Source organism: Athene cunicularia (genome assembly GCF_003259725.1).
Source record: "Athene cunicularia isolate RWA chromosome 2 unlocalized genomic scaffold, athCun1 chr2_part1, whole genome shotgun sequence".
Taxonomy (NCBI): Eukaryota; Metazoa; Chordata; class Aves; order Strigiformes; family Strigidae; genus Athene; species Athene cunicularia.
The window spans coordinates 89,047,567-89,070,824 of record NW_020799095.1 but is presented as its reverse complement, the minus strand read 5'-3'; the positions used below and the strand labels follow the sequence as shown (position 1 = coordinate 89,070,824).

Here is a 23,258-nt window from a genome sequence, read left to right as displayed (position 1 = left end):
CTCAGACCTACATAGACCAGCTTGATATAAGAGGGCATCCAATATGCTGGAAATAATGTTACATTAAATCTTTCCCATACTGCTGAGCATTAGCTGAGCTCTTCCTTTCCACCTGCTCTTCCTAACATCATATAGATGACAGAACAGACATCTGAGGGGTGTTGCAGTTAGTAATATGTATTTTCAAAGACTTATTGAAAGTGTCCCTTGGGAAGAAAAGAAAATGTGTTTGTGTTCTCCCGACCTTTACGCTGCCCCACTTTTTCTCTATTCTTATTCTTCAAGCACTAAATAGGTGACACAACTAGCAAGATGCAGGACCAAAATATTTCTGTTACTTCTGTGGTGTCAGCAAAGTTACATTTGGGGCAATCTTCACCTCTAATATTTTCTATTGTCTACAAAGTTTATTTGACTGCTAAATATTACTGTGTGGTTTAACAGAGTTTCTTTATGTCACAGAAGAAAGAAAACAGGAAAGTTCGTGAGAAATTGAAGAAAGAGTTTGCCTCCAAAATTATTGCAGGGGACTCTTCTGGTTTGTAGGGCAAGATGGCAAATTAAAAATGTCCAAAAGAACGACCATACACCATAAGCAGAGCTGGTGCAGTATCCTAGGTGCAGTAGCCTACCTGTGTTGATAGGAACGGTATCTCCCATCCTAGCATCCACTGGCCATTCTGTATGGAGATGCTCTAGAAGCCTTAATGTTGCCCAAAGCTAGAGGCATGCCAAGTTCTGTAACTGGGATCAGAAGCAGCTTAGATACAGCAGCACACGCACCAATGGCCAGTTTGCACCGGCATGCCCACTGCTATTAGCCTTAGTCAAAAGGCAGAGGCTGGAGCAATGAAGGGAGATTTGTCTACATAGAAAGGACATGAAAAGGAGCTGTTTTAATGTGTACATCCTTCTGCTGGCTGCTTCTGTATTTCAGGAGTGCAAGAGGAAATAGTGCAGTCCTCTAGTACAGCCAGTAGTAGTTCTGGATCCTAGAAGCAGAGAAAGTGCTTGTGAAAGAAATTGATTACCTGCCATGTTTTAGAGCCTGTTTGCATCACTAGTATCTACTTTCTTTGATACCGAAGATAGGAAGATAATAATAAATTTATTTCTAAACTATCAACAGCAGAATTGTTTTATTTTCTTGTGAACCCAAGGTTTCATGTTTGCTGTCCATTTTCCTTCACCCCAGACCCCCAGGGAATGTATTTATGCTCCATTTCACGTTAAACCAAAATTCGGCATTGCCAGTTTTTACAGCATTTGTCATTCAGCCGTGCAATTCAATAGGCAGGACTGTAGGAGAAGCCTAAATATAGCAATCATCTTGGCCCTCATTTATGTCAGAGACAATGCCAGTTTCTAGCCCACGTTGCTGTGGGGGAAGGACACTTCAACATGTGACACAAAAGCAAACAAAAAAAGATGTCTCCAAACAGACTTAGCATAACTCTCTTGCTTTCTTTTGGAGTATGAGTCATGATTTTTAAGTGATTAGTAGAGCCTCAACTTCATTAAACCCCCACTCAAAATAGTCCAGTTACCTCTGATAAGAGAGGAAGATGTCACTTTATTGAGCGTGGTGGCCCTTCTCATCTACACTTGAGTGAAAAAGCAGGCAAAAAGTGGGCAGGCCCTGTGCATTGAAAAGAGGCAGTTTAGTTCCCCTGTTACATTTGCTGAGCTCATTTAATATCTCTAATTCTGGCAAGTGTGATCTTCACAAGCATTTGTAACCTGGTTGGAGATTTCGGGCTGAGGGGCAGACCTTTCCGAGAGAGCGGTACAAGCTGAGTTACAGAAACAGAAGCTGACACCAGGTCTGAGTGTAATGCAACCTAATTATAATTAAGAATGGCTGGAAACGTGCTTGGTTATATTCCGCAGGCAATGAAAGGCTATTTTCCTAAAAATGCTATCTTGATGATTTGCCCCATTTATATTCTTGTCTTTTCATTTATTAGTTACCTAAACCTTATAAAGCAGAGCTTTCTCCATCCTCATGAGGCAGGTATGTATACAAATGGCAGGTACTGATGAAATGTTTACTGAAAAGATTAGCTTGTCAATGAGGCAAAGGATGGATATTGATCCCCCTTCTATGTTTGTCAACCTGTAACCTGTTTAAGAAATGGCCTACAGCAATGAAATCCAATCAAGCACTCTCTGCAGCTCCGGTTTTCTTGTAATATAGGGAGGGGATTCAATCACAATAAAGGAAATGAACCACTTATCATATAAATGAGGATAAGGCAATTAACAGGTTAGAGGTTCCAAGTGAGGAGGGTTCTGACTGCAATACAGGATTAAAAAACAAATATTCTGTACACCTGAGCTTTTCTGTGGTCTTTCTATGTGGAGAGGTTGTTATGTGGCAAAATATGTTGCAACGCAGAATTATCAGGGTTAACAGAACCAAGCGCAGTATGTGCCTCCCCTAACTAAACCCCTACTTGATAACTTTGTAATGAAAGTATTTTCAAAGAGCTGGCCAAAATAGTTTTCTAAGTAATTAATGCCGCTTGTCAGTCCCCAGGGCCACCTGAAAAACAATTCTTTAGTTTTATGAGAGATATGAGAGATTGTAGAATTTTTATTTGATTCAACATCAGAAGAAAATTGAGCCTTTCTAATATGGTCCTCCTACCTTCATGTCTCCTCAGTAATATAAGTCTCAGGTCCAAGTTGTGTTTAAGACAAGTGTTGCAACTGCCAGGTTGTAGATACAGTCTTCAATTGCTTGTCTTGAAAGAGTTTTTATTTGCATGAATGAGTAAGAGGCCAGCTTGACTTACAGATAGGCTGTCATAGAACCTCTCTTCTCTCAAGCAGAGCGGATAGCCGTGTACAACATCCAGTCTGTAAGTTCAGCTCCCTGTCCTGAAACAGAGAAAATGGCAGCTGGTATTGAAGTATTTGCCATCTGAGACGAGTGATCAATCCATTTGCTTTCTTTGGTATGGTTTTCCTTCTCCAGAAATACAGTTCTGGACCCCATTGGGAAAATAATGAACTCAAGCAATTTTTCCATTAAAGATTTAGGTCTTGGTACTTGTGATGGGTTGACCTTGGCTGGCTGCCAGATGCCCACCAAGCCGCTTCCCCTCCTCAGCTGGACAGGGGGAGCAAAGAGGTCAAGGTAAAGGCAGGGAGATCACTCACCAATTACTGTCTCTGGCAAAACAGACTTGACTTGAGGAAATTAATTTAATTTGTTGACAATTAATAATAGAGAAGGATAGTGAGAAGTAAAACCAAAACTACCTTATCCCCACTCCCCACACTTCTTCCTGGGTTCAATTTCACTCCCATCTCCTCTAATTCCTCTCCCTGAGCAGTACAGGGAAATGGAGAATGAGGCTACAGTCAGCCTGTAACATTTCATTTTCTGCCACTTCTTCCTCCTTACACTCTTCTCCTGCTCCAGCATGGGTTCTTCCCATGGGTCACAGTCCTGCAGGCACAGACTATTCCAGTGTGGGTCCCCCTCAGGGTCACAAGTCCTGCCAGGAGCCTGCCTCTGTGTGAGCTCCTCTCCATGGGCTGCAGCTTTCTTCAGGGCATGTCCACCTGCTCTGGTGTGGGGTCCTCTACATGCTGCATGTGGATTCTGCTCCACCTTTAACAGCCTGTCTCACCAGGGGCTGCACCAGGGGAATCTCTGCTCTGGCACCTGGAGCACCTCCTCCCCCTCCTTCTTCTCTCCCCTCAGGTCTCACAGGGTGGTTTCTCACACATATTCTCACTCCCCTCTCACAGCTGCTGCCCAGTGTTTTTTATGTTTTCTTTAATACGTTATTGCAGAGGCACCACCCACATCACTGATGAGCTCAGTTTTACCCAGTGTAATCCCATTTTGGAGCTAGCTGGAACTGGTTCTGGATGACATGGGGGCAGCTCCTGGTGTTTTCTCATAGAAGTCACCCTGAAGAACCCTGCCACCAGAACCTTGCCACATAAATCCAATACAATACTTCAATGTTTTCCAGCTAAAAAAGTGTGTCGCTGCAAGCATCTGATCAGTGCTTAATCTAGAGAAGGGAGTTTTCTTTTTTATCTTGCATCTCTGGTGCATTTTTTTTCCTTTCCTAAATATTATTCCTCCTAATGGATGCCTTTATTGCTTCAAAGGTACATTGAAATAGACTTCATTAGATAAGTAGCCTTCAGAGTGGAGACCAGTGGAAGATTATGAATGACAGTCTGTAAAAAGTGAGAATTCAGTGAACTCATTGACTTGTGGTAGGCAAGGAGATACACAACCCTCAATCCCCACTCCAGGTGTGAGCTAGACCACCAGTGAATGTGGCAGCCAGCCCTGTCTGATGCCTGTCTCATGTACATGACACAAATCTCTACATTTAACCCAACATTCTGTACTCATGATTCAAACTCCCCTTTTGGGATGGCATGTGCTCAGCTGAGCACCCAAGAACCAAAGGAGCATGGAGGTTCTCCTCTCCCCTCAGCTGAAGGTGCAGAGAGACCACAGGTGATCTAAAAGTCTTTCTTAAAGTGAGGCTTGCATTGATCTGCCTGTGTGACTCCTGTCTGGGGAGCAGAACAAGCTCTTGTGGTAGTCTACCAGCAATGGAGGGTTCGTTTAAATTTTTTAGCTATTTACCTTGCTCAGGTAAGTTGTGTTTTTAAAGTTTTTCCACTCTGGTAAAAAATTCACTGCTTTTTGAACCCCATGATAATTAAATTTATGCAATCTATAATATAGGGTTATCAGCATACCTCTTAGCTGCATCCACCCTTCCAGTGTTGGCTACTGCCACGTTTACCCCCTTCCAGGTCTAACCTCAACAATCTCTTTCCAATGGAGTCAAGAGTCCTGGAACCTTGTTTCTTCTTTCAATGCTATTAAAAGCAAAATAATAATTATTAAAATGAGTAAAATAAATGATTGGAGCTATTTCTCATGAGCTTGAAACCTTAGTGTTTTGTCTCGGACTGACTCAGACAACAGGAATGGGATTTGAATTAACAGTAAACTTGAAAAGTTTGGAATAAAGAAGGGGGCTAAATCTTTCATATACAATAATGTTAAATTTTTCATAAATAATAAATTTAATGTGAAATAAAATGCTGAAACATAGCTGTGACATGGTGGTTCATCTTCCAGGAACTCTAAATGCTATAATGAGGCACAAAAATTAGTATAGGCATTGAAATACTCAGGAGATCCTGAGTCGAAACCTTGAAGGGTGTTACAGCATTGTCTTGCTATGTAAGTACCAGCAAGGATCTGGTCCAGTGCTCCCAGTTGGAGGTGCCTGTCACTTATTTGTAGGAAAGAGGAGAATCCTACGCCTGGTTCCTTCTCTTCTCCCGCTATACCCTGTCACCCAGAGACTTACTGTCTGCTTTGTTAATGATTAAGAACTAACTACAGAAGGGCACGTATCAAGTATGGACATATTATATTGTGTCAGAATTGAGGAGGAAGCCTCAGGCTTGTGTCCCCTGTGCCTCTCTCCAGTATTAATCTTCTCAGTACATGAAATATTTTTCACCAATACATAACCTCACTCATTACTTCCTGCCATTAAGTGCAGCAAATACTCAGACACTCTTCTGGAACATTTCCAAATGAAATCTCAGAGTCATTACATTAACCTTTTCCATTATAGAGCAGAAGGAAATTAGCTATTGGCACACACAGAAATACACAGAAAGTGGTACGGTATTCTGCATAATTGCATTTTTATACTTTTTGACAATGCAAAGAGTTAAACAAAAATGTTAAAAATCCTGCATGCTTCATTAAAAACTCTCAATTTCTCTATTTTCAGCAAAATAAGCCATCAGTGTTAGATTCTATAATTGACACCATTGCTTAGGGAACAAACCTATGAATCTTATTAGAGACAAATTCATTACTTTAAGTCCACCCTTAGGATGCAGAGCTCATAAAAGAAACCTCTGGAGAGTTCAGCTTAGGGGATGAGATGATTTCAGGCTGCAAATCTACAGATTTGCTGTAATTAACCTGAACTAATTATTGTCAGGCGATGGGTCAGACATCCTGGATAAAAGCCCCTGACTGGTTTTGTAGTCTACTGGGTTTTCAGTAAGAGAGCTGCTTGTTAAACAAAGAAAAAGTACTGAAAGCACAGCCCTGTATGTTCTTAAAGTAAAATAAATCTTTCCACTGGGAGAGAATAGCAGAGTCTATTTAAAATACACAGTCAATAGGCACAGCTGAAATATATTAATGTTTAATGCTTTTGCTAGCTAGCTCACTGCAGGTAACCATCAGTAGTAATGGTCAAAAACAACTGCTGAGTGGGCTAAGATGGTCTCTATGTGAAGGGAATGACTGCTTGCCTACTTTTGCAAATATCGCTGAGAAGGAATCCATTTATGAACACCTCTTCATGCACTGCAGATACACTGTTACAGTCCTGCAGTGGATGCTGTCCTGTCACCATTCTTCTACTGCTTACAAGGGATAAGACAGATGTCCCTACAGAAGTTCCTATGGCTCACATAGGGAAGAAGGAGTAAGCTTGCCTGTATGAGGTATGCTGATAACCCTATAATACAGATTGCATAAATTTAATTACCATGGGGTTCAAAAAGCAGTGACTTTTTTACCAGAGTGGAAAAACTGTTCAGCCTTATTGTTTTAAACACAGGTTTTTATACGTGTTTAAATTTCCAAATTCTATTGAAACCACTGGCAATGACATGCATGAAAATGTTCAGATACCTCTGTCCTTTGAAGTTTTCAAGACTTGGTTAGGCAAAGCTGATGTAATCTAGTGTGTGCAACAGTCCCAGTTTGAGTGAGAGATGACCTCCAGAGGTCCCTTCTGGTCAGCATTTCTATGACCCAGTGCTGTTAAGAAGTGCTTACAAGAACTATGTGCTCAGGTGCTGTCCCTGCCCTCTCAGCTCATGATGCTTATAGCTGCTCCTTGCTTAGGAGTTTTTTTCCGTTCTGTCCAGAGTTTTGCTGCCATTGGTGTTTCCATTGTAAACATGCATCCTACCTTCCCTTCCATCTCTACTCTTCTTTATTCTGCCGATGTTTCTTTGAAGGTGGTCACATGTTTTTACTGCACGTTTCACAGATACTGGGCAATTTGTTTTCCATTTCCTCTGTGTGCTTCTGATGCTGTGGGACCGAGTTTCTTACAGAGGCCTCCGAACAAGGGAAGCCCGTGTATGAGGGCAGCATATCAGTAGGGCTGATTTTGGCAGGGATCATCTACGGACCATGTAACACACCAGTGGGGAAGCAGAGGGTCGAGAAGTGGGGATAGAAGGCGGCTCTTGTCATGTGAGTTGACTTAAAATGTGCATTTTGAGCCTCTGTAACTATCTAGGAGGGAAAAAAAGGGTCTGTATCAGTGCCGTCTAAGCAATCCCATGTTCCCTCCTCTGCTGCGTGGCCATGGACAGCTTCTTCAGGTTCCTCATGCACTGTTGCTCCCAGATAAAGTTTTCTACCTCAGGGGGGGACTGTGGTTGTAAAGTAGGCTCACATCTACTAATCTAATGGGGTTCATTGACCTACAGAGATCTTGACTCCAGCCCTTTTTTTTCTATCTTCTATGTATTACATTGGTTGGGTTTGTTATTGGTTTGCACTTTCTGAGTCACTATCTTTTTTCCATCATTAACTGTTTTCCTACTGGTATAAAGAGATACACTGACAAACAAAGGATTAAAAATTACTGGTAAAAATAGCTGGAAAGCTGATCAGTTGAGCTGAGTGAAGGTATGGAAGGGATTGATACTGAGCATGACGCTACTTTTGAGTGTTAACACTACATGAGATCCTCTTTTCTAGGTGGATGGAACCTTGTAATCAAAATCCAGTTGTTGTTCATTACCTGAAAGGTGGATTTTCAAATGCACAAGTAACAGCATTTAAATCCTACTAACATTATGGGGGAGGTAGTTCTTGAAGTACATCAGATTCTCAAGATTTGTGTTTTGTGAGGACATCCTGCAAACTGAGATTATTAAAACATCCTCCCGCAAAAAATCATGAAGATGTATAGAGGGTTTTTTTTGCTAGCCTACTTTTTTTTAACTTAAATGCTTTCATTTTGCTACCAAATATACAAAGGTCTCCTAGATTTCACTCACTCAAACCTTCATACAAGCAGCAAGATGTGTGTGTCCACAAGGTGTGCATAGAAGTCCCTCTGTGTAACCTGGGGGATGAGGGGCTCTGGCTGCAGAGTCCTCACTGCACTCCTGGAGCTGGCAGGGACAGGTTGTCATGAAGTGGTTTCTTGGATGGGTCTGCTTGAGCTTCTAAGGTTTGATATTTAGTATAAGATAATCTTTTGCTTCTGAATATTTCTTCTTTAACCCCCAGACCCTGTAAATATTAAGCACAGTTTACTGTGCATTGTTGCCATGCCCGATTTGGGCATCCCTATAGTAATGTTGCATCTTCCTGTTAGGAGATTAGGAGAAGCAATGCCAGGTACAAAGTGCCTTTTTGCCATCCTCCCATCTGGGTCCTCTGCTGACATAGCTGTACTTTAGCCTTACTGAATCACAGGCATTTTGATCTTGATGTAAACAGCATCACATTCAATGTTTAGGACCTTGCCTGCTGTTGACTGTGCCCTTGTTTACAAATAAAAGCTGGTCTTGTGGCTTTTGCACTGCTTTGTTCTTAGATCCTTTTCCACTTGCACTTCAGTCATGATACCTTAATGCTCCTATTACAGACTCCTACAGCTGCAGGAAAGTCTCCATAACCCTCACTTCACTGCCCTGATTAGCTGTGACCTGTGTTTCAGGTGTGACTTGGTCAGGCAATCATATGTGACAGCAGAACTGAATTATCCCTTCATCCCAGATGGTATGGCAACATGGGATGGAGGAGACCAACTCCTTTCACATGGATTCAATTAATTAGCCAAATGAGGAGAAAAGAAATTAGAGATTTAGATGACAGTATGACAGAAGTTGCTGTTCCCTTTGTCCTTCTGTCCTGCAGCTAACACAACATTCATGCCTGGGCTACAACAGACTCTCCTAAAGAGACTCTACAGTATCACCACCAGAGTCCTGGAGTGTAGTAGAAGTGAGAGCAGATAATTTTTGCAGTTCTGCTATATGTGAGAAAAGCAATTATTCTTGTGCATTTGGATCAATATAGGACCTTTGAGAACTGATCTCTCCCCGATCAGCATCATATTAGGGTAGGAGCATTGTAAGCTTGCTCTGTGACAGTTTATGACAGGAATTACAAGTAAAAACTAGTTGCCAGTGAATGGAAAACCCTAACTGCAGCAGGAAAATGCTGCAGTTATCATGCATCACCACTGTATGCCACTACAGACTAATTACTCTAGTGTATCCCAGAGATGAGGCACTGGTACAGCAGATGCCCAAGAAACGCTTAGTTAATATTAAATTGTAATCCTATTACCTTTAGATGTTCTCAGTGCTATTAATCTCACAGTTTCCAAGTCAGCAGTTTAAAACCAGTTTATTAGAAAGTTGTAATGCCATTAACCTCTTTGTGTGTATACCATTTTTAAGCACAGGAGTCAAAATAATAATGCATATTTTCAGTATCTTTCTTCTTAAGAATATTCCACATGTAATCTTAAATTCATCAGAAAAGCGCCATCCATGGAATATATTATTTTCATACTCTATTTATGTTAAAGATAAAATAAACACGAATAATCAGAAATGAATTATCTCATCTGCTTTCTTTTGTAAGTTTTCTATTGGACTGGTACAAAATTACTGTCAGATTTATATCATTGCATCAAAATATAAATAAAATGCATTACAGAAGAATTATTGGGTTTATATCTTGAAACAGATTTCTAGAGTTAATTTACATCCTAATAAATTTTTTGCTGGAAACACACTAGTGGTATTGCAAAAAATCTTTGCAACACAAACTACCAGGCCCAAGTAAAAACTAAATTCATGATGACAGAACATGAGGAAATTCTTAAACATTTGTACATAAATGCTTAAATAGGTTTATAAGTGCTTAAGTAAGCATTTACATGCTTTTTGAATCATAAGTTGAATCGGGTCTCTATGTCTATTGATTTCAGGGGTGAAATCTACAAGAATATTTTCCTTTCTGGTCTATTTTCTGATCTTTCTCAATAATTTTTTCTGTATCTGGTTACTAACAGATATAAGCAACTGCTAATTTCTGTCTCTTTATACTTCTGTTCTGCTTTCTTCAGTTTTTATTTTGTCTGCAGTTTAAACTATTATTTGCTCTAGAAAAATCCTTGTAAGATGGGTGGGAGAGGGAGGATGTCCAGGGCAAGGGCTCCCAATGAGTAATTTATAGAAATTATGACCTTGGCAAAATCATTTATTCCTAGACATTTTAACCTCTCTTACGGAAATTGTAGAAAATATCTTCTCCATCTCAAGGACAAAAGACAAGTAATCTGGAATTGTAGTCTCACCAAGAGCCGGGATGTTTAAATTCAAAACTTTGCAACAAATTACTCTTGTACAGGCTGCAACACCACCTACCCCAGGGGAATTACAGACCCTCTTGGATCACGTCCTTTCCATTCCCCAGTCAATGAGGAGGATGGGTTGTGCAAACCATGGGGCGTGTTTCCTTTTGTTGCCTGCGCCTGCTCACCTTAAGAAGTGGTAACAACAAAATAAAAAGAGAGCAATCCACAGCTCTCGGTCCTTTTTCTCTGCAAAGGAGCTGTGTGACATTAAATCACTTTTTTTTTTTTTTTTCTTTTTTTTTTAACAAAATAGATTAATATAGAAAGCTGTATTGAAGAGGTGAAATGGCTGGAAAAAATACAGTAAGAAAATTAAATCTCCCTTTGAAAGGGTTTTCTCAAAAGGCTGAGAGCTGCACTTTGTGATTAAAGTAACATCTATGAATTGTTTCAGTGCTGGAGATCTTTTCAACTGATATTAAAACAGCTACTGATAGAGCTTGATGATGCTACTTCTGCAGTAATGCAATACCAGTTGCATGGAAATGGTACAAATTGATGGTTTTTTTTTTTCTAAGAACCCTGCCTTGTCTTCTGGGGTTTCTCTAGGCAGTATGACCCATGCAAACTGGATCCATTCTAAATATTTACATCTAGATATGACTTCAATCATCTACTGAGTTATGTCTGTCTAATAATTAGTAACTACTTGTATGTTTGACATTGTATTTTTCACTTCTGTAACAATTCCTATTTTTGATTGTAGTGGGATAGTTGAGGGGTTATTCCAATATCATAAGTGAATGAATCCTTTCTACAAGAGTTACCATCTTAAAATAATTATTGGAAAAATGAAAGTGCAATTGTTAGTCCAATAATGGCTCTAGTGGAAGGAAACATAAATTAAGTCATACTGGATCTCTGAAACATTAGATTAGGCAAATTAGACATTTTACTTTTCTTTAAAGACCTAAAGACCTTTTCTTTGAAGACCTACAGTAGGACTAAAACAGTGCAGTGCTGGTGTGAGAGGGAAATAACTATCAGTTGTGAAATATCTTTGGATTGTTTAGTAACATTACCATTCACAGCCACGGAATACATTATATTTTATTGTAAACTTCATTCCTTAGAGAAGTATAAATCTTGCAAGTGTGTCAATACTTGGCAAAATAAGTAGTCTCTGGAGGCAAAAAAATGTTTAAGACCATCTATCAAGTATAAGAAGTTGATAGCAATTACAATCAGAGCTGTTTATGTATAAACATAAATTGCAGAGGTAGCTTAAAACTGGCCAGTAAAAATCTTGGCTGGGTGGATAATCCAATTGCAAAAGACTGCAAAAAGCAACATCTGAATTTTAAGAACTGTTTTTGTAGCATACACTTTTTTCCTTAGGGACAATATTTTCTATGAAATTTTATTACATTAAGGGAAATCTATTTATTTATTTATTTATTTTCACATTCAGGCATTCTTTAAAAAACTCCAACCAAACAACAACCTCCCCCAAAACCACCAAAGAAGGGTTAAAAGCAAGATAGCTTAGATAAAATGTTACTTGCATTAGATAAGCACTAAACCAGATTATATTTCAATGCTCACTTTTCCCCCAGAGTGAAACAAAGGATGGGGAACTATTTTAAGTTGATTACTGTAATCATTAATGATGAATAATTTTATAAGGGAATGTACTTACATTCTTTTGTATTATTGTGTATTGAATAATTAATTGTGTCTCTTTACTATGTGAGGCCCTAAAGAAATGGACTGTTCAGCCTGCACAATTTTATTGTTTTTCAGTACAGTTACAACAGAAGGCCCAGAGAATGAGTGTTGGGGTGTCTTTCTCTCCATAAGAAGAAAGGGGCTAACCTGCTTAAGCCAGCTACTGGGTACCTAGTTGCTGGTTTGAAAGGAATATGTTGGTCCTGTTCCAGGTAGACTCTCAGATCTTCTGAGATGTGGACATCTGCCTTGACCTCCACTTGCACTGTGTCCAGCAGAATAGGTTGGCCACTGTCTGTCCTGCATGGTGTTCATTGCAAGTACAAATAAGCACTCTATCAACAATAAGATGTGCATGTTTCCTATTTTTGGTCTAGTGGAAAGTCTAGGATTGTTGTGTTTGAGTCAGTCCTTGGGGAGATGCAAGGAGCACAGCTAGAGGGCTGGTTAATCTGGTGGTGGAGAGAATGTTTTGGGCTGTAGGTGGACCCTGCCTCTTCTACCAAGGGTTCCATGACTTTTAAGGATCTGTTAATAGGCCCCCTGCAGCACCACATCATGTAGTAAATAGAGTTAGAGAGGCTACTTCCTTCCTTAAATATGGGGAGGTGTGAAGAGGACACCAACTTCAAATGTGGCAGTCCTGAAGAAGCTTGAAGTGGAGGGGGTGCTCTGCCCACAGTGAGTTTTGCTGCAACAGGCAACAAGGAGTGGCCTTCCAGTCAGGGTCATAGACATGGGGAACCTTGCTCACAGCAGAAACGGTGCCAGGCTGCTGGGTGGAAGGGAGGCTCTGTGGCCGTGGATCTCTGAAAGGAATAATTCAAAAGCATGCTTGAAAGTGGAATAAAGCTACAAAAAGTAAGATTGAATGCTGTTAAACAGAGCATAATGTACAGTGTTTATTTGAAATTAATGATGCTTGTATGCCTTCAAACTGCATTTTAATATTTAAATTGCTGCAGATGTAAATTATTAAAATGAAATGTCTATGAATTATCACCCCCAATCTTCCAACTTACAGTGCTAGAAAATGAGAGGGAAAGAGTGCCTAGGTCAACTAAGTAAAAGAAAGACTCTCCCCTTCTCGTGTTGAATTTCTTCCATGGCAAGAAAACTTATTTTCCCTCCTGTTCAGCTGTGGGAAAGATAGCTCAGGGAAGGAAATCCTAGAATGGGATCCAAATGAGAAGCTGCTACATAACTGAAATGTTTTGGTGTTCCAGACACCAATATCCACCACTGAGGGGACTGAGTGAATCCACCCACACAAGTGGATTAATTCTGGCATTAGACAGGGAAGAAACACACCTCTCAGGATCTTCATCTCATCTTCCTTACTTCCAGAGGAAGATCAGTCCAGCAAATATTTCCATGTCTCCTCCAGAATGGTAAAGGGAAAAGAGCTTTGTTAAGTGTCCCCAGCTTTCTAGAGGAAAAGAGAGACTGGGCTTCCTCCCAGAGTCACTGTGCTCCTGATGTGTGCACGTGATCGTAACACAAGTGAGATGGTGAGACACCATTTCACTGAAGATAGCTGCTATACCTTGGTTCTCTCCCCTCCTTTGTTGGAGGACTCCTTGAGCAAGGGAGTAGTCTTCAGTCTCTGGCTTCCAAGGGCAGGGCTACTGGTGGGTCCCTTGGTAACACAAGAGGTAAAAGGAAGCCCTAGGAAATAACAAAAGTGTTGTGGTATTTTTAAACTTGGACTTTGTCTTAAAGTCTCTCCACCAAGAATTTGTGAGAATATTACAAAATAAAACATGAACAAATCAATAGAGGAAACAGTATCTGAACCACAATGGAGGCATTTGTTGTCTCCTTGTGCATTAAATTACCCAATTAATGTTTCGTGTTGCATTAGTCTGTTCTAATAAGGCTTGACTGTCGCTTATCAGCCCCTAATCTTCTAAATGATGAGCAAGAACTGCAGCTGGATTTACAAGAGCCTTTGGGGCACAATACCATACTCCCAGCGTGCGAAAGATCCATCCTTGGAATTATGCTTATTAGGGGTTCTCATTCATTACCTTTTACTTCACACAGATACCCACCAATAAGATCAGCTTGGCTTTATTATTTATTAAATACTATTAAAATAAATACACTGGACAACCAATCTCTGTGTATAATGCATTCCTCAAAAAAAAAAAAAAAAAAAAAGCTTTTTCTTGCATAAAAACATCATTTCAGATACTGATACTCCTTTGAGTCAACTGAGTTTGCCTGCTTTGTGGGTTTATTTTTCCTGAAAGGGTGATCTATAGTTTAAAATGTTTTGGGGTAAGAAAAATGTTTCCAGAGTAACTGAAGGTAATTTTTATGGGCTGTGTGCATGAGTTAACTAATTAGAATAACAATGTTGGGCAAGAGTTGTGGTAATGAGTAATTAACAGGGATAAATGATTTTTAATAGAAAATGGTAGTGTCTTCAGAATGATAAATACTTTCCTGTTGTATGATAAAAAAAAAAAAATCTGTTTTACTAGGAGAGTCTTCTCATGAACTGTGAGGCCAGTGGGGGGGAGGAATAGATTCATTTAGATAAAATGCTATTAAATTGCCTGTATACTGTCCTGTCAGACAACTATCGACCCCATCCCATGGGAGAAATTGATTTCTGTGCAGAGAGCTCTGTGCTTTCCGCAGTGTATTGCTTCAGTGCTATTGCTCTGGTAATCACACTGCTGCCTCCTTTCCTTTCTTTCTCTCTCTCTCTATTTGTTGTGGAAAGATTGATTGAGAGACATGAGGGATTTAGATTGCCATATTTGTTGTTATTTGACCTTTTCAATTATATCCTGTTAAAAATGTAAATACTTCATTTGTAGTAATGTACATATGAATTTGCTTAAGTGGTCTGTGAGTAAGGCTTTCAAGAGGAAGCATTTACCTTTGTTCTCCTGTAGATCTAACAGAGCTGACTCCGTTGACTGAATTCAGATGCAGCTAAGGATGCTCCCTGCTTCATTGAAGCTATCTAGTCTAGTTCTCAACACAAGATCTAAAGATGTGAAAAATAATCCAAACTAGTAATGTCAGAATCACATAAGTGTTGAAAAGTGAAATGATATGTGATTAAGGATCCTTGCTTTGCTTTGGATTGGTTTTCATTCTTTTAGACATAAATACCTTTTGTCAGTTCTGACTAATGATAGTAAATTTTTAACAGGACAAAACCACTTGAGGTCAAGAATTGCCAACATTAAAGTTGAAAAGCAGTTTTAAATTTTCTCCCTCTGCAAGTAAATAAGAAGCAAGGTCTTTAATTTTCATGAAATTATCACACATTTTTTTTCTTGGATAATACAGCTTCAGTTTACAAAACTGTTGGTCTGACAAGTTCTGTATGTGTTTGACTTTTTCTACTATTTCTTATCATTCTGACATTAGTTTCATTGTTATGACTCACTTCAGCATCATCAGTGCTAAAGCAGGTGTTTGAATGTTTGCTTGTGGGAATCTAGATCCTTTCTGTTCCCTGAGAGCATACCTTGGCATTTGCACCATGGGAGGAATCTCTGACTGGGAAAAAGCCAGGATAGACCTTCCTGCTGTACCTCAGGCCAGAGCTAAGGGCATAGAAGAGAATAAAGATCTGCTGATAGACCGCAGCTATATTTCAGTAGTCATAGGCTGCTGCATTAGGCATTGGGAGGAAAGTGTAGGATGGTGTAATTAGTCATGTACAAGCCCAAACCTAAATACAACTGAGTTTGGTTTTGCACACATGCATCAAGGCTATGCCAAATATGTGGGGTTTCAATGTTTTTATTTTTATTATTGTCAGTGGACAAAGCTGCAAAAGCAGAATCACTGGTGATCTGTAAAAATCAATAAAGACAGGATGCAGCTTCTCCTTTGCCTTTTACTTGCCCACATCCTTTAACCTGTAGTAAATAGACATAAAATGCTATTCAGTCAAAATCACACTGCCTTACACCGGCCTTATGCTCCCCCCTCCTGTGTAAAGAGATGGCAGAATTGTGATGAAGCTGCTATGAGAGAGGAACGTTAAGTGCCTTAGAAAAATCTTGCTGTGCTCCTGGGCATGTAGCCAGCTTTCTCTACCTATACACCAGTAGCTGTTTGACAAAGCTGCTGTAGCCCTTTTTAGAGGTGACATGAGGTCATGGGACAGAGCCCAAGCCAGCAAAGTGCTTCAACACAGCTCTCGCAGGTGGTGAGCCAAGGTGGTAAAGTAACAGCACCCTGCTGATGTCCTGCAGCAGTTGTGAGGTTGCTGCCATAAAAGGGATCAAAGACGACTATGGAGCAGGTTTGAAAATGAGAGGGAAGAGGGATTGCTTAATTGGAGGCTGTTTTCGTAGGGACAGTAGGAAAGGCAGGCCTGTTATAAGAAGGGACGACCACAACAGAAGAACCAGACAGAAACTTCATCAGAGTAAAACCAGCAGCCTCCCCCTCTCCTCTTCCCAAGTTGGTGACACCAGTTTCTAAAGTCCTATTGTTTGTGTCCAGCCAAACCTTTTGCCTTGTGCTTAATAGTCACTGGGCAATGATGAAAATCATTGCTGCAGAGAGGTGACTGAGATCTGGAGAGATGCTAGAGGAGAATAGAGACAGGCTGGAAGAAAGGCTGAAAATTACATCTTAAATACCATTTCAGAGAGCATGCCCCACATTTCTCAGTCAGATTCACAGACTGTGGAGTCTGGTTGTTGTCTCTGAGTCCTGAATACTTTAATTTTTTACTCCATAACAGCTTTTTTTTTTTTTTTTTAATTTCACCTGAGCATGATGTTCTTCACTCCTTGTGTTTATTTGTTACATACAATAACAATATTACAATTAGATATTTATGGCAGTGGAAAGAATTTAGTATTAGATAGCCAGCATGTAGACAATGATCAGGGAAGCTTTCACATGCATGCAAATGTGTAAACTACCACCCAAGTCAAGTTAAAGGTATCTGACCTTAGGAAAATAAACCCAACAGGTATGATTATGTTGCTGTGTTTCCTTTGAAGCAAACAACACAGTTCAGGATACTTAACTATGAAAGCTAACATATAAATATAAGTTACTCTTATTGTGCAAAGAAATCTCTAAATCTGTAATTATACAGAAAGTATGGGGAGAGAGAAAACATCCATTCCCGTTGATGTGACAGTGTGTGATTTGCAAATAGCAAGTCTGTTCTCAGCAGCAGCACTGGGAGGCACTGAGCTCTGCAAAGGATGTTTCTTGTTCCATCTTCACCACTTTTAGGCTTAGGTGCCAGTTCAGGAAAGCATATTTTTTGGTGAATCTCTAAAGTGTAAAACTTTAAAATACATCACTATTAAGTATGTACTTATTGTGGTAAGTGCTACTTTGTGACAAAAGAAATTTTATGTCAGCATATGGAAGGAAATCTCAACTGTGAGAGTGGTAAAACTCTTGAACAGGTTGCCTAGAGAAACTGTGACATCTGCATCCTTGAAGATTTAAAAAATTTGACTGGACAAAGCCCTGAGCGAACAAGTCTAATATTGTTAACCCTACTTTGAGCAGAAAGTTGAACTAGAGAACTGCCCCCATTCACCTCACACCAAGGTCTCTCTGAAATTAAATATTTGTATGATTTTATGACCAAGCACTAGTTACATTTAAGCATTTGCCCAAGCTAGAAGAGCAGTTCCATCCCATGAAATGAAGACTGATTTTCAATTGCATTTTAATACTTTGCATAGCACCTCAAATGAAGATATCTTTCTTTCCCTCTTCATTAGCCTCTCCTCCATGCTAGCACTCTACCCCTCATCAAATATGTCAATTTAACTTTGCTGCAACTGAAGGCAAACACTGACCTCATGTCCATTCAGGAAGGTGCCTGTGTAGGAGGGAGAAGACTGTATCTGAGAGCATGAGGTGCATGGGTACAAACACATCTCCCAGCCATGAAGAGATGCAGCTGAGATGGGAATGCTCAAGCTGGTTGATAGAAGCTGTTGGAGAAAATCACTGACTGCAGCACCACAAACCCAGCAACTCTTGACTTCTGGTCTGAATTTTTGAGATTCTTTCCCTCTGGAATGGGGTGGGGAAGGGGAAGGAGAAACTGCACTGTGTGGTTTTGTTAGAAATACAGAGGGATGGAGGTGGTCGGGGAGGACAGATGAGGACCCAGGAAGACAGGAGGAAGATGGAGCTGTGTGGGAGTGCATACGTAGGAATTTGTATAGGGAACAGACAATGTTACATGTATTTGGGGAAATGTCATCATATGAGTACATATGAAGGAAAGAAGTCAGATGTGTGGGGAATAGCAAGAGGCCCCAATAATGAGACTTATACCAGAGAAGATGGCTCTCTTCCTTATCTGTTCTCAGGTATCACAAAAACTTTACAGGAGTAGCTTTGGTCCACTTGTGACAAAGCTGACACCTCTCAATAAACAAACAGGGTCTTGAAATTAAATTAGTGTGAAAGGTACCTTAGAAATATTAGACACATACAAATACGTCTCTGAGGTATGACATTCCTTGGGACCTGTTCTCATTTCCTTACGTGCATTTTTAATTAAGTACAATTAAATCTGATAGCCCATTAGAAGTGCATCCAAAGCAAACTGCTGGATGCCTCTTATCAAGTGTTTCTGTGCTTCCCTCTCACAACAGGCTGACTTTTGCACTGTGATCACTTTTTGTAAAATAAACAAAGCAAGCTACCTGAATTCAGAGTCTAGTGTTGTTACACCCAGGATTTTTGTAAAACGCCCTTGCAGTCCAAAGTGCCTTAGCTTCCATTTATCAGCTTGTGTTTGTATGTGCCTCCACCCTGTCCCCACTAATTTAATGCAAGAGTCCAGCATTTTAATAGAAACTTTATTCATGCATGTGTAAAAGGCTTTGCCTTTCATGTCAGTGATGGGGAGAGCAAAGAAGGGGAGAAGCTGAAATAATGACTCTGTTGTTAAAGGATGAACTGCTTGCAGAGCTTGGTTCTGGACCGATGCTTTTCTGCTATTCAGTGTCTTCCTCCTTTGCCACCCATTGCTAAGTACAAATAAAAACAACAACAACTTGAAGCAATGTTGCAGTACAGAGAAACATACAGAATATCTGAGCATTGGCTACAAAGGTTCCCAGGTCAGAAACCAAAGGTGTGTGTTACACTTTGAAAGACACTTTTTGAAATTAAGAACTTCAGTCCTGTCTCCGTTTCTCTTCTAAATCCCAGAGGATCCCACTACCATAATTAGCATCCTTACTGATTCATTCAGGTATAGATTAGGCTTCCTCATACCTTGGTTTGATTTATCTAGGTGGGGACTGCATTAACTTATCAGGGTGACGAGGAAAACCTGTGTTGTTTTCTGCTTTGAGATGGCAAGTGCATGTAGTTCCCTTTGTTTTTGACCCAGTGAATTTCCTTTAAAGGAGAGAAATCTAAACTCTTCTAAAAGGCCACAAGAAGTGGACTAATGCTTCCTGACTGTCAGTCTGATAACTCCATTCTCGTGTTTCACAGTTTCCTCCCACTTAATGTGTTTTTTATGTTCAAATGTGAATCTCTTGAATTTGTGTTTGAAAAAAAATAATGGATTTCCACTGTGGTGCTGATGAAAGCATAAGCTAAACTTCCATTAGCCTTTTTTGCTGTGACTAGTGTTTCAGCTTTCTGTCTCTGCTACCCACCCATATCTTTGCAACTTTGTGGCAGTTATTTCCACTAATTCCTTAGTTTCAGCTTCTCACCAAGTATAAAGCAACAATCAGGAGAAATGTTGCTTTAAGTACAGTGCAGCCACTTTTCTTATTTACATCTCTTCATCCAGTAAATGCCCATTTGAGCTGAAATACTGCTGACTTCTCAGAAGATATCTGTTAAAATTCTTTTTTATCAGAATGACTCTCACTTACAGATGGACTGGACAGTGGAAGTTGTACCACCCCTGGGAGTTTCACCTCCATGAGATCTGGCCTCCTGAGACATCATCTGGGAGGCCTGGGATCCACTGGAGATCCCGCTGCTGGTAAAGCCTGATGAATGGGTTGAGCCTCTTGCACCTAGAACAATTACAAAGGAGATGTTATTGACTAGGCGGAACCTTGTGGGATAATTATAACCTACTCTGTTTTTAAAAAATTCAAGGCTACCAAATGTATCAAAAGACCAGGATACTGCTGATTACTTGACTTGTTTCATCAGTATACTGCTTTTTAGCTGCCACCTTGGGGAAAGGACATTTGAAATGTTTCGTGGATGTTCTTTCACAGACTACTTTTGATAATTTTTTACCTCCAGAACAGTTTCAGTTCTCTGCTGAAATTGCAATTTTCTGACGAGCTGCCTGAGGACTGTGGAGCAAACTCCTGCAGGAGATAAAGATATTTGCACACCTCACCCTTACTGTTCCAGGTGACAGATATGTTCCTTTCACTTCACTTTCCATAGCACATACCTATGCATAATAAATACCTGTAAAATTCAAACACCGCAAGCTGTAATAGCCAGTGACCAATTTATATGTATATCTCCATCTCAGTATAAATAAGCCCCAAGCAAAGTATTCTATTGCAAAATCTTCTCCTGGGAGAGAAGTAAAACATTAGTGATGACAAACGTTAGCAATAATGCTTAAAGCATTCCTGGAGGGTGCTCAAAGAGTTTGGTGATGAGCTTGTTATAACATCTTCTGTAAAGTGATATTGAACAATACTCATGCCCTGCTGCAGAGTAAGTTGCTTCTTCGAGCATGTTTGTTCTGGGGGGAGGAAGGGTTACAGTCTGAATGAAAAGGTTAAGAAGATGTGTTTGAAGAGTGAGAGATTTCACTGAGCACCTGCGGAAATGAAATCAGGCCCTTTTAGCTCTCAATCAGGCAAAGAATGTGTGGCAAGCTCTCCTGCTGCAGGGAGCCAAAACTCACACCTGTCTTGGCAATGTTACAGAGCTAGCATTTTTCACATGGATAAAAGCTCTTTTGGAGTATCTCCTGTAGGCATGGTTAAGATTTCCTTGAGTCATTCAGATTTCTCTTCACCAAATTAGTGGTTTTCATCAAAGTCCACAGCTGATACAGATATTACAAAAGTAAAACTAGGTATTGTTAAATGTTTACTATGCTTCTCTCTCTTCTAAAGATTGTCAGCACATGGTGTGATACAAGTCTTCAGTCTTTTAGTTTAGAAACTGCAAGTTCATGCTCTCTATAGGGCATCGCCACTGAAGAGTTTGCCACTGGTTATGGGTGTGCTGCATACTGCTGTACCACCCTTATCTGTAACAGAAGGCAAGATTGTGCAGCTGACTCTAGTGTATGGTTAGATTATGTAACTGGCATCTCTTGTATACCAGGATTTCTGCTGCTAATGCAGTGTGTTGCCTGAGAGCATCTCTTCCTGCTCTTTACTCCCTGGGTCTTCCTCCTCTCCTGACTCTCTCTCATATTCTGTTCCTCTGCTGCTACCATACCTTAAGCTCTTTGCTATTGAATATTCAATAAACACTCTATTCAGTAACCTAAACTCACTGATCGAATCATACAGAGTAAAAATTTAAAAATGCCTCACAGGAGTCACATGCAGTATCTCTAAATGACCCTTAGGTCACTTATTCCCTCACTGTCTAGAGAGCCTCATGCTATGAATAATATTGGCAGCAATGTAAATCGTATCTTAAAAAAATAACTTACCTCCTCTTAATCAAGTTTATCACATTTTTTACTGTTAAAAGATGCTGCAAATCTGGACCCTAGCCAGCTCACGTGGCCAACCACCCATTTTATGGCTGGAAGAGTCAGGTTTAGCTCCATCCTTCAGTAGATTTCTAGCTGCTTACTACAAAAGAATTAGACCAGAGGTTGACCTCTATGTTAGAGTTCCCCCCCTATAACCAGCCTGCGGATTAGCATGCTCCTTACATGTGGGAGATGTGAGTCCAAGACCCCTAAGGCAGAAAGGGTTTTTGAAGCCTTTATCCAAAGTCAGAGATCTAACTACTGTGCTGCTGAGTAAAGCAGGATTACATGGGGCACTCTCTTCTGTGGAGTTATGCCTGCTTAGAGGTGGTCTGCGGAATCTGGTCACACAGACAGAACCGGTAGGGAGAATACCTTGTGCATGAATCCCACGGGATCTGGGGTTAAACAAGTGCCAAACTGCTTAGAGTCATCAGGTCAGAGATTGCTCTGCGCATGCAACAGAAAAGCAAGCACCTGCAGTGTTAGCTCATGTGAAAGCCAGCTATGCCTAATTTTAGTACTTAGATATGTGCTGTCAAGGATGTGTATATATTCCCTTAGTGAATTCAGCTCTTGAACTGCAGCTAATTTCCCTCTGCTATGGCGTTTGCATAAGGTTTTATGGGTTGTCCCTGTATAGATGTCTGTGAGTAAAGAGCAAGGGAAATCTGATAATTTATATGAAATGTAGGTACACAGATCGTGTTCTTGCATAAGTATATCTTTGCTTATGGCTACCACGACTTTCCATATTATTGATGATTCCTAGCTGAATGGAGATAGCACAAACTTCAAATAAACACTGTTCTGGAATCTCATGAATACCACATATGTATGCGTGCCTTCATGCATATGTACATACACAGAAAACACCCTTAATAGCATCCCACTCATAACATGAAGTTAAATATAGGAATCTTTTGTCTTCAGTGCAATACAGGAATGTAGGAGAGAAGAAATTACTTGGCAAGCTTATTTTCAAGGAAAAAAAAATGTTTGTCCCTATGCGTTAAGCCACAAAGCCACACAAACACAACATTGTGCATACCCATTTCTTGGAGAGTAGCAGTAGGGCCTCCTGAATGCACGCCGCCCCCAGATGCTCTTGCTTCCTGGGACATCATTGATGAAGCAAGTGATCCTCTGCTGATCCCAGAGGGAGTGAAACCAGCGTTGTGGACGTTTTGGTCAGACATCTTGCTTTCTGATGGTATGGAATCCACTGAAGCATTATGTGGCTCAGCCAGTCTTTTTATACACTCTAGATCACAGCAAAGTAATGAAACTGTTACCAAAATCAGTTATCCTCACCCAGGAAAAGAAACTGAAACTTTTATGAACTTGTATTTTTATTGCTGTTATCAGGGTAAAGTTTAAGCAAACAGACTAATTTGTTCTTATGATAATAA

General features: G+C 40.2%; 1 protein-coding gene across 1 annotated transcript; it reads right to left on the bottom strand.

Moving 5' to 3' along the window:
* Positions 1–19,011: 19,011 nt before the first annotated feature.
* LOC113477194 (interferon alpha-inducible protein 27-like protein 2B) lies at positions 19,012–23,045 on the bottom strand. The gene is made up of 3 exons (XM_026843394.1): positions 22,898–23,045; positions 20,027–20,173; positions 19,012–19,159 (listed from the first exon to the last, which is right to left on the bottom strand). The coding sequence occupies exons 1-3, from the start codon at positions 23,043–23,045 to the stop codon at positions 19,131–19,133; spliced, it is 324 nt and encodes a 107-aa protein (XP_026699195.1). The 3' UTR covers positions 19,012–19,130.
* Between the last annotated feature and the right edge of the window lie 213 nt (positions 23,046–23,258).

Coding starts and splice junctions, on each gene's coding strand:
- LOC113477194 (XM_026843394.1), bottom strand. CDS start 23,045: ATGTCTGACCAAAACGTCCACAACGCTGGTTTCACTCCCTCTGGGATC. Junction 20,174..22,897: donor TGCTACTCTCCAAGAAATGG/GTATGCACAATG, acceptor TAATTGTTCTAG/GTGCAAGAGGCTCAACCCAT. Junction 19,160..20,026: donor TTCCACTGTCCAGTCCATCT/GTAAGTGAGAGT, acceptor ATTTGTACTTAG/CAATGGGTGGCAAAGGAGGA.